Here is a 14,391-nt window from a genome sequence, read left to right as displayed (position 1 = left end):
AAAAATGAAAGAAGTTTGCACATGCCTTCAAATCTACAATCCAAGGCCATATGTGGGGCCCAACACACCAACCGACATAGCAGTACCCCACCAGGGAGAACTGATGGCACTAACTTCATCTCACAGAGGAGGAAGCAGGGTGGTTAGGCAACACGTCCCGGTCACACAGCTTCTAAGAGATGGGTCAATCCAAACCCAGGTTCTGTTCCACACAAAGCCTCCGGCCTCTTACCACTCTGCAGCCAGCAACCATAGGAAATTCAGATGAGAGGGAGAGAGAAGCTCCCCCAGGGCCCCCTAACAGCCCCTGTTGGCATGTGGGGTCTCTCCTTCCCGCTGGTTCCCCTCCCTCTCGCTCCCTGCTGTCACCGCACAGCCATCCAGGCATGGAAACAGTTAAGTTACCCTCAGAGCATAAATCAAAAGTTCAAGGCTGCAACATACCACAATGATTCCTTCTTTACATATGACAAGAACCAGAGAGGGGCTGAAATCCCAAGCATCCTGCGCGGGGTCTCCCCGGCCCGCACAGGTTATGCCGCCAGGGTCAGGGCCGAGGACCTTTAGCGGCAACATTCATTTCCTGAACAGGACAAGTTCTCCCGACCATAAAGCTAATAAGAACTTCCTCGCACGGCGAGCTCCGGCTGACAGGGCTACTTGTCACTGGCCACGCAGGAGGAGAGCGCTGGTTCCCATTAGTGGGTTATGATGCCAGGTGCTACTAATAAGGTACATCGGCAAGAAACAAGAGCCTGCTAAGTTGTCGCTCCAACTCTGGAAGCAATCAGGCCAGGGCTCGGGGGTTGGGGAGGGGCCTTCTTTAAAGAAATGGGTGGTGGGGGAGTGGGGCTTAGTCCTCTAGACCCCTGAAGCACCTAACCTGCCGAATGGCTTAAATACATAAATTCCCAACAATCCCTCCACATTTCCCCCAGCTCCCATAAAAGACTCCCCCAAATTAACACTAATAATGTTTCCCCCCACACTCCAGGCCTGATGGATCACCCTGAGGGCCATTACGCTCGGCCACATCTGCTTCTCACTAGGGCAAGGAGAGCGTGCCAACAGCCCTAATGGCATTAAGATCACAACGCTCAGCTAATCCACTTAGAGAGCGACGTGGGCGAGGGTGGCAGGGGGCTCCGTGGCTCCCTTGTCAGGCTGGGGTCACAGGGAAGCAGGAGGCAGGGAGGCCGCCTCACGTTTGAGTCCCCGCTGTGAGCTCCCAGTTACAAGTGATCTCTTCAATATGTTTGAGAAAGCCATCAAGAGGCAGGGGTAACCTCACTTCACAGAGGGTGTGACGTCTCGGAGCTGTCACTTCCCCAAAGTCACACCGTGGCACCAGCATTCAAGCCCAAGTCTATCAGAGATGATGATGGTGTGATGGCGTGCTCGTCTTCTTTTAGCATGCCCAGGGGGCAGGTGGTTTCTGTGCACATCTGTGTATCTTTACTTCTTATTTCTGGGGGCTATAAATGGACCTAAAGATGGGACAACTTGAAAACAAACATTTCAAGTGGCCCAGAATTTTTCCTCTTCATCAAACTGCCTGTGATTGAGTGTTCTGGTAATGTCCTCAGTAATACCTTACTGTTTCAGGAAGTTCTTTCTCTTGCCTAACTTGCATCTTTCCTACTGCAACACTGAACGCAATCTGTTCACACTGAAGAAAATCAGGTCTGAGGACAGGGTGCGAAGGGAACTGGGGATTCAGAATGAAGCAGGTTTTTCTGAGTCTTTAGCCAAAGTTTCCATGCTGACAATAAAGTACCGGATCCCCTCCTCGCAGCTGCAGCGATAAGCCCCACGTAGGCAAAACCCAGCCATAGTTTTTCCAGACTGAGCCAGCATAATAAGGACAGCGGGGCTTTTAAGGGGAAACAGTAGAAAGGGGAATTTCTGATTATGCTGGCACGAAATTAACAGCATGGGATTTTTATTTTTGTAAATGGGTTTCTTTTTCTCTCCCTTTTTCTGTTTCTCACGTCAGCATAAAAGCCTTCTATCCCTAGAAGTTGGTCTCTGTGTTAGTTAGAGATGACACACTACTCACTCCTAGGACCTATGTGGCCTGGGCCCCCAATGACCTGAACCCTTTGCTGCAAGCAGCATCCTCACCAAACCCAGGAGGCCAGTCCTGGTCACCCAGCTGCAAGGAGCATGGAGCCAGAACACTTGGACACCAATCTGGCACCTTCCCTTCTTTACCATGGACTCTGACCTCTCTGGCTTTGCTTGGCCCATCAGGGATGTAAGACTTACACTCCCCCTTACAGAGCAGCTAGAGGGCTGAAGGAGACCCTGATTGGGAACGCACTTAGCATAGAGCCCTGTAGGTGAAGCACTGGAAACGGTGCTGCGGATCCCACTCTAAAGTGTCCCAAGGGAAGGAGCTCTAGACCACCCAGCACCACCCCCAACCCCAGACCCCCCTCAGTAAGGTGGTATCTGAGGCCCTCCCTCTTCTGTCACAGTGATTTGCATGCCTGGCCACGTGCATGGACAACAGGACACTGCATGGGTGAGCTGCATTTGGACCTGACCGTGGTGGAGCACTGCCCAGCTAAATTTAAACCAGGACTGGATGACTCACCAGGCCTCAGGTCAATGGGACAAAGAGTACCCTGGCCACCACAGTACAAGAGATCCACTTCCCAGGGAAGGTGCAGGTGCGCCCTGTCTCTGTCCCAAACATGCAGTGCCCGAGGCAGCAGTTTAATAGCACTGAATGGACTGGCACCCTATGCAGAAGAACAGCCTCCGGGGAAAGAAGGGTCTGGAGCAACATGAACCCATCTTTTGGCCTGAACTTCTAGCACGACCCACTTCATAGCAGCAATGGGAATACAACAAACAGCCATGGAGCACACACACCACTCCATGCCCGGGACAAATATTTACTGATTGATCCTCATGACAACCCCATGAGTAGGTTCTGTCATTATCTCTATTTTACAAATGAGCAAACAGGCACAGAGAGCTTAAGTAACATAACTACAGTCCCCACAGTTGGTAAGTAGTGAACTCAGGATTCTGACCCAGACAATCAAAATGCACAACACCATGTTTGTATAAAACATGAATTTGGAGGTACAAGGGCAACAAATGGCAATTTTTTTTTCTTTCTATCAAAATAACTGCCAAAGAGTCAGCCCTTTCACCTAATACAGCCGAACCGGAACCTGAGAAAACCTTCAGTTATCATGGAAAATTCAGGAACTCGACAAAGGCACACCTGTATTCATTTAGCAAGGCTCTTAAGTCTTATTCTTGGGCTTTCAGTTGAACTTGTTTTAAAGTCATTAATAAAAAAAAAATTAAAGTGGTTGGAAATGTGTTTCCCCTGAATTAGCAAGAAATCAAAGAGCTCCAAATGGAATTTGATTTTAACAGTTTAGGATAATGACATTTTTAAGATTCATAATAGTTTTCCTAGAACACATAGGAGGAAAAGTGTTGCTAAACTCCAGCTGCCCCATCCCCCGCCACCCCAGCAATTAGCGGCTCCATTCAATAGTGACAGCAAATTATAAGGGGACTTCTCACTGAGATGAAAGAGTAGGCAACTTTCCTCTATTGGAAATGAAATAAAAGAAATCATCTTCAAAAGTTCCAAGAGTTCAGTCTAGATTCCAGATGGCTCAGTAACCCTAAGCAGGTTAAAGTATTCAAAAACGAAGTCGAGCAGACAGAATAAAATCAAACTCACCCCCATCTTGGCTGGGCTAACCAGTCAATCCAGACACCAAAACCAAGCAGAATGCAATTAACCAAAAGGGCTTCATGCAGGTGTAAGTGGGTAGGTACATGAGAGGTTAAAAAAATAAATAAATAAAGAGCTCATCCAAGCACCTAGGTTTTACAAAGGAAGAAAACAAAGCTCAGGGTGGAAGAGGAATTGACCACTGTGATAAAACTGAAAAAAAAATGCCGAGCTAAGTCTAGATCCCTGGCCTCCACCACAGCTGGGCACCCCACTACGGGACCTCTGCCATCTTACGAGCCTCACAACCAAAGAGCTCTCCAAAAGACCAGGTTCCAGGAGCCCAGGAAGCTACAAACTTAAGTCATTCATCACCCCCCAAAAGGATACTTCCTGGAAACATAAATGGATTCAAAAACGATTTGGGCAAATCTGTGAATGACAGAGCATCCATAAATAGCTACTAAGAGAAGCTAATATACACCTGACCTTTAGAATTGACGTCAAGGAAGATGGCTGCAAGCTCCAACGGTGGTATCTTAGGGATGGTGTTGGCAACCAAAGATTAGGTCAGATGGATCTGACCCAGAATAGCAATGTCCATGTTCTTATATGGTCTGCAGTAGAGTGTCCAGGACTGTGAACTAGGAGGCAAGCAGAGTGCCCAGCTCTATCCATTTATAGTTGTGTGACCATGGGCAAGTCACTTGCTTGCTCCAAATATCATTTTCCCTATCTATAAATTCGAGCCCCAAACGGTCCATCATCCCTTATCCAAAACCCTTATCCATCCCTTATCCAAAACCAGATTTGTTCAGATTTTAGAAAGGCATTCTGGTGCCTCTGTGTTTAACAGCTCCAGGAGAGTCTAGGGCAGCACTCTGTAATCAAACACATTAATATTTTTGCAGCAAAACATATGAATATTCAAAATAAGCGGGATAAATATAGCCTCACATCAGTTCTGATCAGGTTTTGCTACTAAATGAGTTTGCTGCAAACTTACACAAAACCTTTTAGCTTTCACAGCTTTTCAGACTTCATAATCACAGAACTGAGATTAAGGCCTTATAACCCCCTTAGGGCAGGCTGTGAGGTTAGGAGAGATAAAGTCATTAAAGGTGCTGTGCAAAGAACAAAGTGCTACCACGATAAGGGCATTATTAATATTGTTGCTGTTGCTATCATTATTCCACAGCACTGCTTGCTCCAAACAGAATTTGGGATGACATCAGAGGTTCCTGGCAGAACCATGAAAGGGAACCAAAAGTTGGGCTCAGTGATGCACACCTGTAATCCCAGCAACTCTGGAGGATGAGGCAGGTGGATTGCATGTTCGAGGCCAGCCTCAGCAACTTAGCTAGATTCTAAGCAACTTTGTGAAACATAATCTCGAAATTTAAAAATAAAAAGGAAGGGCATATAGCTCAGTGGTAAAATGCCCGTGGGTTCAATCCCCAGTACAAAAAAAAGGGGGATGTGGGCTGGGGTCGAAGCTCAGTAGTGGAGTGCTTGCCTAGCATGTGTGAAGCACAGGGTTCCATTCTCAGCACCACATAGAAATAAATAAAAATCAAAATGGTACAACCTTTAAAGAGTTCTGAGTTACTGCTAACCTCCCAAATGTGGCCTAAACCAAGGTCAATGGTGGTTGGCTCTACACATGAGTCCACCACTGAAAACAGAGCATCTGGTCATCTGAAAGAGACTAAGGCTGGGGGCCAGGCAGAACTCTTGACATCTCAGGCACATGAGCACCCTTGGCCAGCCACAAGAAGCCTGTGAGAAGGGCTGACACATGGTCCAGGGAGCTGGCTGAGCCCATTTCTGTGGTTCCTCAGCATTCCCACAAGAACTAGGCCAGGGTTCCTGCTCCGCTGTGCAGGATGCACCCTGTTGCTCATCTGAGGGCTTGTCTCTGTAAGAGCCAAAGGCTCCCGTAAAGATCCAGACCCCATTGATTCTGAAGCATTAGATCTAGAAACCCATTAAATCCATGGTGTATGCTATGAGCCTAGGGCAACTGAGGGCCACAAATGAGGACTGTATTCTCACTTAAGTCAACTGTGCTGTTCCCTGTGATCTTAGCCCTCATGAGCATAATGCTAAGAACAAGAGTGCACCTGGGCCCAGTTGTGCTGGGCCCTAGACCGTAGCCACACGAGCCCACATGCAGAACTGCTCCATTCTCACTTTCAAAGTGAGAACAAGAAAAGAAACCGAGCCTAAATGGGGAAAGTCCTGTCTTGCAGAAAACTGATATGGCCCTTCCTCCTGCAGGCACTATCCGCTGTAATGTGGGCCCACCAGGGTAGATTCAGGGGTCCAGAGCATCTCCTTCACCTGTCTGGAGAATCAGATCTTCTGTCTGGCTTCCTTCTGGTTCCGTTAAGTTAGTAAGCCCCAAGTGGTCCTCGGTTCTTCCCATCCATCTGTGACTACACTGGACACTGCTTTTACATCTTGCCATCAACCTCAGGCTGCATGATACATAACTTTGCTAAGTTTCATTCCACCCATCTGTCCAGTCAATAGGTCCCCTCTCACTCCACACCAGCTTGGGGTCAAGCAAGGGAAAACCTATGTATGGGATTCCATAACCAATCCCACTTCCTGCCTAATTCCCAGCACTCTGCCCTTTCTCCCTCTGCAAAGTAAGCATAACTGCTGGGTACCAACACTATTGGCTTAAAATAAAATAAACCCTGAAGCAATGTCATCTTTGTTATATTTCCAGCCAATTCCACAGTTTCGTTGGCATCAAAATCACCCACTGATTTTTTTTCCTTGCCTTTTTGTTTGTACTGGTAACGTTGATGACTTTTTTTCCCATTAGAACATTTTTCATCCTGCTGATAGGTTGTGGGGAGTGGCTAAGGCAGAGAAGAGTAGGAAACAAGGAAGTAGCACATTAATCCTGGCACTTTGCAGGTGAGGGAGAGAAAACAACTTCCCACAAAGTGCATCTATTGGGGACTTTGACTTTAAAGTCAAGTCTCCCCACCTGCATTTCTTCAGACCCCCAGACCTTTCCATCCACGGTGCTGCCCCAGGTCCAGCTTCTCAGGCTGCAGTGGCTGACTTTCCATCCTCAGTCAAAAGCACCTTCTTCCTGTCAGCAGCTCTCAGCATGATGCCCAGGATTCCAGGATGTTGCCTCACCATAGCAAGCTCATGAGGACAGGGACATCTCTGTGCACCACACAGATGACACAGCCCAGTACAAGGCGGTGCTGCAGATACTACACACTAGAACTGAGCCCATGAGGATGGTGCAGAGGCAAGGCCAAAATAAGATGGAGGCCAGGTGTGGTGGTGCACACCTGTACTCCCAGTGGCTCAGGAAGCTGAGGCAGAAGGATTGTGAGTTCAAAGCCAGCCTCAGCAAAAACAAGGTGCTAAGCAACTCAGTGAGACTCTGTCACTAAATAAAATACAAAAAAAAATAAGGCTGGGGATGTGGCTCAGTGGTCGAGTACCCCTGAGTTCAATCTCCAGTACCCAAAAATAAATAAATCAGATGGGAGACAGAGGGTCAGTTCTTCACCTTCATAGCAACTGTATGTCAGTTACAACTCTAGTGATTTCTAGGTTTTACTTCATTAATTCAGCACCAACTCTGAGGACCATCGGCATTTTAGAAAGTGAGTAAAGCAAAGTTCCAAAAATTTAAATAACTCTCACCACTAGACACAGAGGATTACACCACCCAGGCTCTTTAGAGATAACATGGTGGAGGGTCCCACTGAAGGAGAACCTGCAACTCGAACAGAGAGTGAATGATGTCCTCTATGGCCTTCTTGGGTAGAAAAAAAACAACCTGGACTTGATGAGAACCAGGAAAAAGTTACTTTCCACCATGCCCCATTTCTCATAGCACATAGCTGAAATAATTCACATCCGGAGATGATAGACCTATCTGGTCAAGTTTGGGGAGGGGGTTTCCTCTTTAGGAAAGTTTGAGCAAAAACAAATATGACCTCAGTCTATTTCTGAGAGGCATAAGCATCAAGAAGACAGACACACATTCGTGGCAGTTATTTTTCGCACCCACCGGAAAAATATCGGCTACTTTTAGCTCAGTGACAACTTTCCACAAGGTAAGTCTCAGAGCTGCCAATCAGGCATCACGGGAGCGTGCTGCGGCTAAGGGTGATGAGATCGCTTCCAGATGCCTCCATCCACCCCCTCACATCCCCCACACCTAAACCAGCACACAGATATGGGGGTGAGGGAGAGTGGGAGCCAAAGCAGAAAACCCACCCAAGATCAAGCAAAAGCAGGCCAAAGGGAAACGTTATCACTGACAGCTGGATGTGTGGACACCATTCATCAGGCTCAGAGACAAGACGGCAAAATGGCAGGCCTACGTTTTATGACAGAAACAGGAAAAAAACCAAACCTGCTACTTATTCCCTCTGTCATTTACTCCACTTCTGAAGAGCAATTGTCAGGACCCTCCGTTCTGTAGCCTTGGTCCTCTTCCAGCCCAGACGACTCCAAAAGGCAGCAAAGTAGGAGGAGATTAAAACCTGAATTTGAATCCAGCTCTGCCTCTTACTAGCTATGTGACCCTGGAAAAGGGACTTTTTTCCTGAGTCTTAGCAACTTCCTATGTAAAAAAAAAAAAAAAAAATTACCTACCTCAAGGGGCTATTGTAACAAAAATGAAATTTCAGGTAAAGGAAGTGACACTGAACAAGCATGTCATGAACTCGAAGAAAGGTTATTTCACAGAGAAGCAAAGGGCAGCCTGAGGAAGCCCATAATAGATCAGAGTAGCATTTAGTTCAATGTGAGCAAGGGTGAGACCACAGGCTGCAAGACCAAGACTCTTATTCCCATCCTTTCCCCCTGAATGTGTTCACAAGAACAGAGAATGAGCAAGGGATGGGAGTATTGAGGGGACTGTTTACCAGGAAGGCCATTTAGAACCCGAGACTATTCCTATTGCCAGATTTGGGTCATGAGAGACCCTCAGAAACCCACTTCTTCCTCTCTTTCCTTCCACTTTATCAGTTACTCCAGGGAAACAAGTATAGGCCAAGCAACAGAAAAATGAAACAGGAACCCCAAAGCAAAAAGAGGGAAGAGTCTGGAAAAAAACCATTTTCCCTCACCACCATCTGAAATATCCGCCCCCCAGGACACTGAAGGAGGTATTCTTTGGCAAGGAAGAGAGGGGAACCAGTCCCCCAGGCTTGGGAACAGCCAGGATATGGAGGGAGGGTGTCAGGGCCGGAAGTCCAGCTGCAGGTGCAGGACAGGGGCAGGGCCTACCTGTGCTGCTCCACAGCTTCGTTGTCAGGAAGCTCTACCCCACACACGCTGCACTGCTCCCCGAGGGGCCGGCTCTCTGACTTCATGCCCACAGCCAGCTCACCCAGCTTGCTGAACAGCTCCCTCTGGATGAAGCCCTGGGGCAGCAGGCCCCCATAGGTGCTGAAGTCCATGGAGACGGCCAGGGCAGGCTGCACGTGGAGGCCAGAGGTCACCGAAGACGGCATGCTCAACACGGCATCAGCCTTGTGGTTGGGCAACACAGAGTAGATGCCCAGGTGTTTCTCTGCAGCGGGTGCTGGGGGTTCCTGTCGTCCAGGGGGGACCTGACCAGCCTCAGCGGGAGGTGGCAGCTGCTCAGCACTCTCCTCTCGCCCATAGTGCAGTTCCCTAGCACTGGTAATGACACTGCTTCTAGTGGGTGTCCCGGGCCCCTCTTTGCCTCTTTCTTCAACTTTGTCCCCCATCCCTCCTGAGATGCTGGACTCAGCTGCCCCAGGGCTTTCCTGACCAGGTACCTCATCCACCTGCATCATCTCTGTCTTTACTTCAGCCACCCCAGGGTGCCGCCCGCCCCCAGCCAGCATCGATTCCTCAGGCCCTGCAGGTTGCTGAAGAGTCCCCTGCAGGAGAGACTGTCCTATGGTCATCAAACTATCCACTGCAGCTTTGGTGGGACTCATAGCTGAAAGACCAAATGAGGTGGAGACCGAAGGGCTCTGGTCCACCATGGGCCCAGGGAGGCTCTGTCCAGCCACACTGGCATACCCACTCTCCTCGCTGGAATGCTTCGAGATGAAGATGTTCTTGAGGTACCGAGCCTTGCGGTCCTCTTCTTCCTCGGCCCCGCCGTCAGCCATGGTGGCCTCTGTGTCATTGTCATCTGAGGCCTGGATGGTCTCCAGGATCTTCAGGCACTGCTCCTCCAGGTATTCGATCTCCAGGATCTCAGCTGCATACAACAGATCATCCAGGTCCTCTGCCTTGGCCTGCAGCGTGGCCGTGTACGCATACTCCAGAATCTGCTGGAAGGTCTTTGGGGAGAGGAAATCCAGAGTATAGTGCTGGCTGTTGCGGTGGAAGAGGATCTCAAACATCTTGCTGGTGCAAGCCAGCACTGTCCGGTGGGCATGGAACTCCTGGCTGTCCACCATGATGACCACATCGCACAAAGTCCCAGCCAGTCGCATCTGGTTGGCCTTGCATAGCAGCCCCGTGGGGTGGCTGGGGTTCTGCAGCTGGATCATGCCCATCTTTGTCAGATCCATGGTGCTCCCCTCGGTTCAGGCATGAGGCTCTCTTTCCTTCTGTGCTCTGCGTGGTGGGGCAGGATGGGCTTCCTGGGCCAATGGAGAGGGCTGGAGAACAAGAGACAAAAGAGATGAGAGAATCAACAGCTGATTTGTAAGTGTCCCTAAGAGTAAGAACTCAACACTACAATGTGCCCCCATCCTGCCAAGCTCCCAGCAAATCTTAGAGATTTAATGGAAGGAGCTTCCTAGAAATCTATAAATCTGCCTTGAAATCTCAGAGATGATGAGAGTAAAGAGAAGGTTCTGCCACAGCATATGCCTAATTTGCTGCTCCAGGACATCATTAGGTGAAATAAAATGAAAATGATAGTAAGTCCTGAGCATTCTTCAAGTCTAAGAGTAGGAATTTCCCATGCAAAGCCAACATTCATAAGGAGATGCCCAAGCAAGCACCTGTTTAAAATTAAGAAGACTTTAATCCCTTCCTTTAGTCAACTTAAAAACTCAACTTCACTCTCAACCCCCTGTACAGCAAAGTTCACCATCAAAACAAAGTTTTTCAAACTTCATCTCACTGAAAATTCAAATCCAGGTGGGGCCAGCAGACTGCAATTGTGGCCCACAGAAATCTATGGGCAATGAGCTCTCCTCCCCAGGCCTATTCTCTCTCCATCAGTCAGGGCCTTCCTAAGCCCCTGTCCTTCCACTCTAATCAGGGGGGAGCAAAGACTAACATGCCCTGACCCCTTCATTAGGCAGTAACAGGAGCATATATATATGTTAATTAGGGCCATATATATATAGTTAACATATATTTATGTTAACATATATATAGTTTATATATAATATATATATATATATATATATATATATTTAACATATATGTGTTAAATAGGGTCACTCCTATCCACAGGTGCCTCAAAGCCATCATATATGTAATCCAAAATCTTGCATATGTGTCTGTAGCAGCCAGAGGGAGAGTGTTAATACACCTGCACACAGTTACATGAGATGCTGTACTTACTCTCCTGCCCCCAAGTGCCTGCTGGACAGAAAGATCTAAAATGTGAAGGAGGCGGGGTGATGAAGGCAATGTGAGATGGTAGGAAATATGCTCCCCTACAGTCAGGAATGCTAATGCTGAGCTGGGAATGAACTCCAGTGTGTCCCACAGACTCCCAGGAAGCGGCAAGTCCTGTGACCAGAAGCAACAATTGATGTGGACATGGTTCAGAGGGCACTGGAAGTGATACTGGCCAACAACATCTAGGTGCAAGTTACAACCAGTATTGGGAAGAGGAGGCTGGGAAACAATCTCCCAAAGTCTGTCCTGGATCATAAAAAAGGCTCCAGAACTCTGAACCCCCTCTAGGGTGTGATAAGCTACCCAGGTCAGCTCTCTCCTAGCATCTGCCTAGCTAAGGACAATATCGAAGTCACTGGCCTGGGAGCAGGGTGGACAGACCAAGAACTCTTCACACTGCTTGCCTTCACACTATAAAGAAGACCCATGAGTTCCGGAGCCGCAAAGTTCAACCAGAAAGGGTTAACCAGATGGCTGGTCCAGACCCTTGCTGCCCACCCCAGGGTTGGGACTGAGGCCGTCAAGGGTGGGACACCATTCATCCACGCCTTGCCACTCTGCCTTCTAGCAGACTTCAGAGAACTAGGGAGAAGCCAAAAGAATAGAGGGTTGGCTACCTGAATTCCTTCTTCAAAACGAACCTTTGAGGTCTGGAGGGAAATCAGGGTGCTATGGCAGCCGGGCAGCCGTCTCCCCAACCCGCCGCTCGGCGCCTGCGATCCGGCCAGCGCTGGGTGCAGCGTTCAGCCGGGCAGTGCGGGGGAGTGGGGGGGGAGCCAGTGCTAACCTACTGGGGCCCTCAGGATCGATCGCACTCTCACACACCTCTAGTTCCCAACGACCCCAATCGAGACTTTCAGACGACTTTGGCAAACTTGGGGAAGCAACTTTTCCCCAGGACTCAGACGCCTGAAAGGGAACCGAACTAAGACCGAAGGAAATCGAAAGAAACTGGGCAAAAAGCGAGAGTCCAGGCGGGCTGGACGCTGCTGAGTGGGCGGCGAGGCGAAGGACGCGGCGCCGCGGCAAGGGGCAGCACAAAAGCCCTGAAGCGAGTTGTGGGGGAAAAAGTGAGAGGAGCAGCGGGCCCACGCTCTCCCATCCAGGACCATGACCCCCGGGAAGAGAACAGCAGGGTCCCCGGCCTCTGGCGGCCGCGTCAGCTGCTTGCGCGGGCGCGCGAGGCCGAGGAGCTGAGTACAGGGGAGCAGGCGAGCAAGTCGGTGCGGAGCGCATCTGTGCGTTTCAGTGAGTCCGCAGCCCGGCAGGATGGTGCGCATTTCAAACGCGTGCGGGAGTGTGCAAGGGGCTGTGCGAGCGAGCCTCAGGCGCGCCAGGGTGGGAAAGGCATCCCGGAACGCATCAGGTGCAGAGCCCCGGCACCCACAGTGCGCTGCCGGGAGCGCACGGCGAGCTCCGGCGCTACGGCTAGTCCCTCCGAGAGCCGAGGAGGGCCCGCAGCGCTGGAGAGTCTATGGAGCTTTCCCCCCACACCCCCTGCAAAAGGGGATCAAGTCCAATTAAGAAAAAAGAGCCCACCACGTTTTTGTTTTTTTCCAAAGAGAAAGAAAACCCAGGCGAGTCCCGGTCCTGCTCCCCTCCGCCTCCAAATCCACTCGTCAGCTCCTCTGATTCTAGCTTCCCAGCCGGCCAGCGAATAAACACACAAATAAATAAACCACAATCCTATCTCACGCCCGTGCACCGGTCCGCATACATATGAGCACCCACCAGCTCTCGGTTCCTCCGCCGGCCCTTGGCTGTACAAAGCCTTCCTATCCCCGACTCTGCGCTCACACCCTCAGCTCCAACAGATCACTCTGCCCCCCACCTCTCACCCGAACTGTGCCCTGGAGAGGGAGGGTTGGGGAGGCAGCTGCTCTCAAGCTGACAGCCGGGGCTCCCCCTTCTAGCTGACCCCAACAGGCGGCGGCGACGGCTGCAGCAGCAGGAAGGAAACACGCACAAGCCCAGCAGCCGAGTGGCCGAAGGGAGCGCGCCCCCCCAGACCTCTCCAGCCCCAGGGCGTCCGGACGCGAGGTGCTCGCTGGGCGGTGCGCCCCTCCCCGGCCCCCCACTCACCGTTGCCGAGCCGGGTGCTGTGGGATGGGTGTGCGAGCCTGCTGGGGGGTGTGTGCTTATGTCGGGGAGGGGTGTTGCTGGAGAACTGTTGCTTTCGGTATCACGGCGGCAGTGGCGGCGTCGCCCGGCAGTTCGCAGTACCCGCTCTCATCGCCCTCAACTCCTCTCTGCCGCGAGGTTAGCAAATCACCACCGGCTGCGGCGCCTCCGCCGCGTCCCACGTCAACGCTGAGCCCCCTCCTCTGCGAGGCCCCGGCGCCTCTCCATCTTTAGTGCTGGCGGCCGAGCCCGGCTCCCTGCCCACAGCTGCCCCCCTTCCCTCCCCCCTCCCGCGCTGTCCCCGGGCTCAGCCCGCCCACCCCACCCCACCCCCGTACTGGCCGAGCCCGTGCGCGCTCCCCGCCCCACCCCTCCTTTCCCCTCCCTTCCCCGCGCTCAGCGCTCCGGGCTTCGCCTGACATCTAGCTGCTGCTGGGGCGCCAGCGGCCGCTCACCCGCCAAGCTGAGAGGACCGAGACGCTAGTGGAGAGGAGTGTAAGGGACTCGGAACCCTTAATATGATCCTAGGGATGAGAGGCGAAGAGCTGCCCCCACCTTCTAAACCTTCTCCGCAGGTTTTTCATTTCTACTGCACACGGGTTCAGTTTTCCTCCCTCCATTGCTCAAGCGCACAGTTTAGTCCCGGGTTCCAATGTTCACCCCAATTCAGTAAGTGTCATCTCGCCTTTCACTTTTCCTCGGGGCTCTGGAATGCATCCCCAATACCCTCGATATCGGCTTTAAAATATCGCTTTCGCAGCCCAAGCCCAGGCCTCTTCTGCTTTCCGGCTACTGCCCGCCTGCAGTGTCCAGATTTCGGATTTCAAGAAGTCTAGAGTTTGCTAGCTCTGTAGAACCAGTTACCAAAGGGTCGGCGGAGATCTAGGGTTGAGGGAGAGGCACGCCGTTTTAGTTGTCTCGTGGCTACAGCCGAGATCAAGGCC

General features: G+C 50.9%; 1 protein-coding gene across 3 annotated transcripts in view; it reads right to left on the bottom strand.

Moving 5' to 3' along the window:
• Zbtb16 (zinc finger and BTB domain containing 16) overlaps positions 1–13,704 on the bottom strand; it is a 180,198-nt gene extending 166,494 nt beyond the window's left edge. Inside the window, exons 1-2 of one of the 3 annotated variants that reach the window (XM_026392553.2) lie at positions 13,409–13,704; positions 8,990–10,347 (exon numbers count right to left, since the gene is read on the bottom strand). In XM_026392553.2, coding sequence (XP_026248338.1) covers positions 8,990–10,257 — 1,268 coding nt within the window. In that variant the 5' untranslated portion in view covers positions 10,258–10,347; positions 13,409–13,704. The other 2 variants (XM_026392557.2, XM_026392556.2) reach the window with 2 other exon arrangements.
• Positions 13,705–14,391: the final 687 nt, after the last annotated feature.

This window comes from Urocitellus parryii, chromosome 4, assembly GCF_045843805.1.
Source record: "Urocitellus parryii isolate mUroPar1 chromosome 4, mUroPar1.hap1, whole genome shotgun sequence".
In the NCBI taxonomy this organism is placed as follows: domain Eukaryota; kingdom Metazoa; phylum Chordata; class Mammalia; order Rodentia; family Sciuridae; genus Urocitellus; species Urocitellus parryii.
The sequence above is the reverse complement of the archived record's forward strand: the minus strand, read 5'-3'. Positions and strand labels throughout refer to the sequence as shown.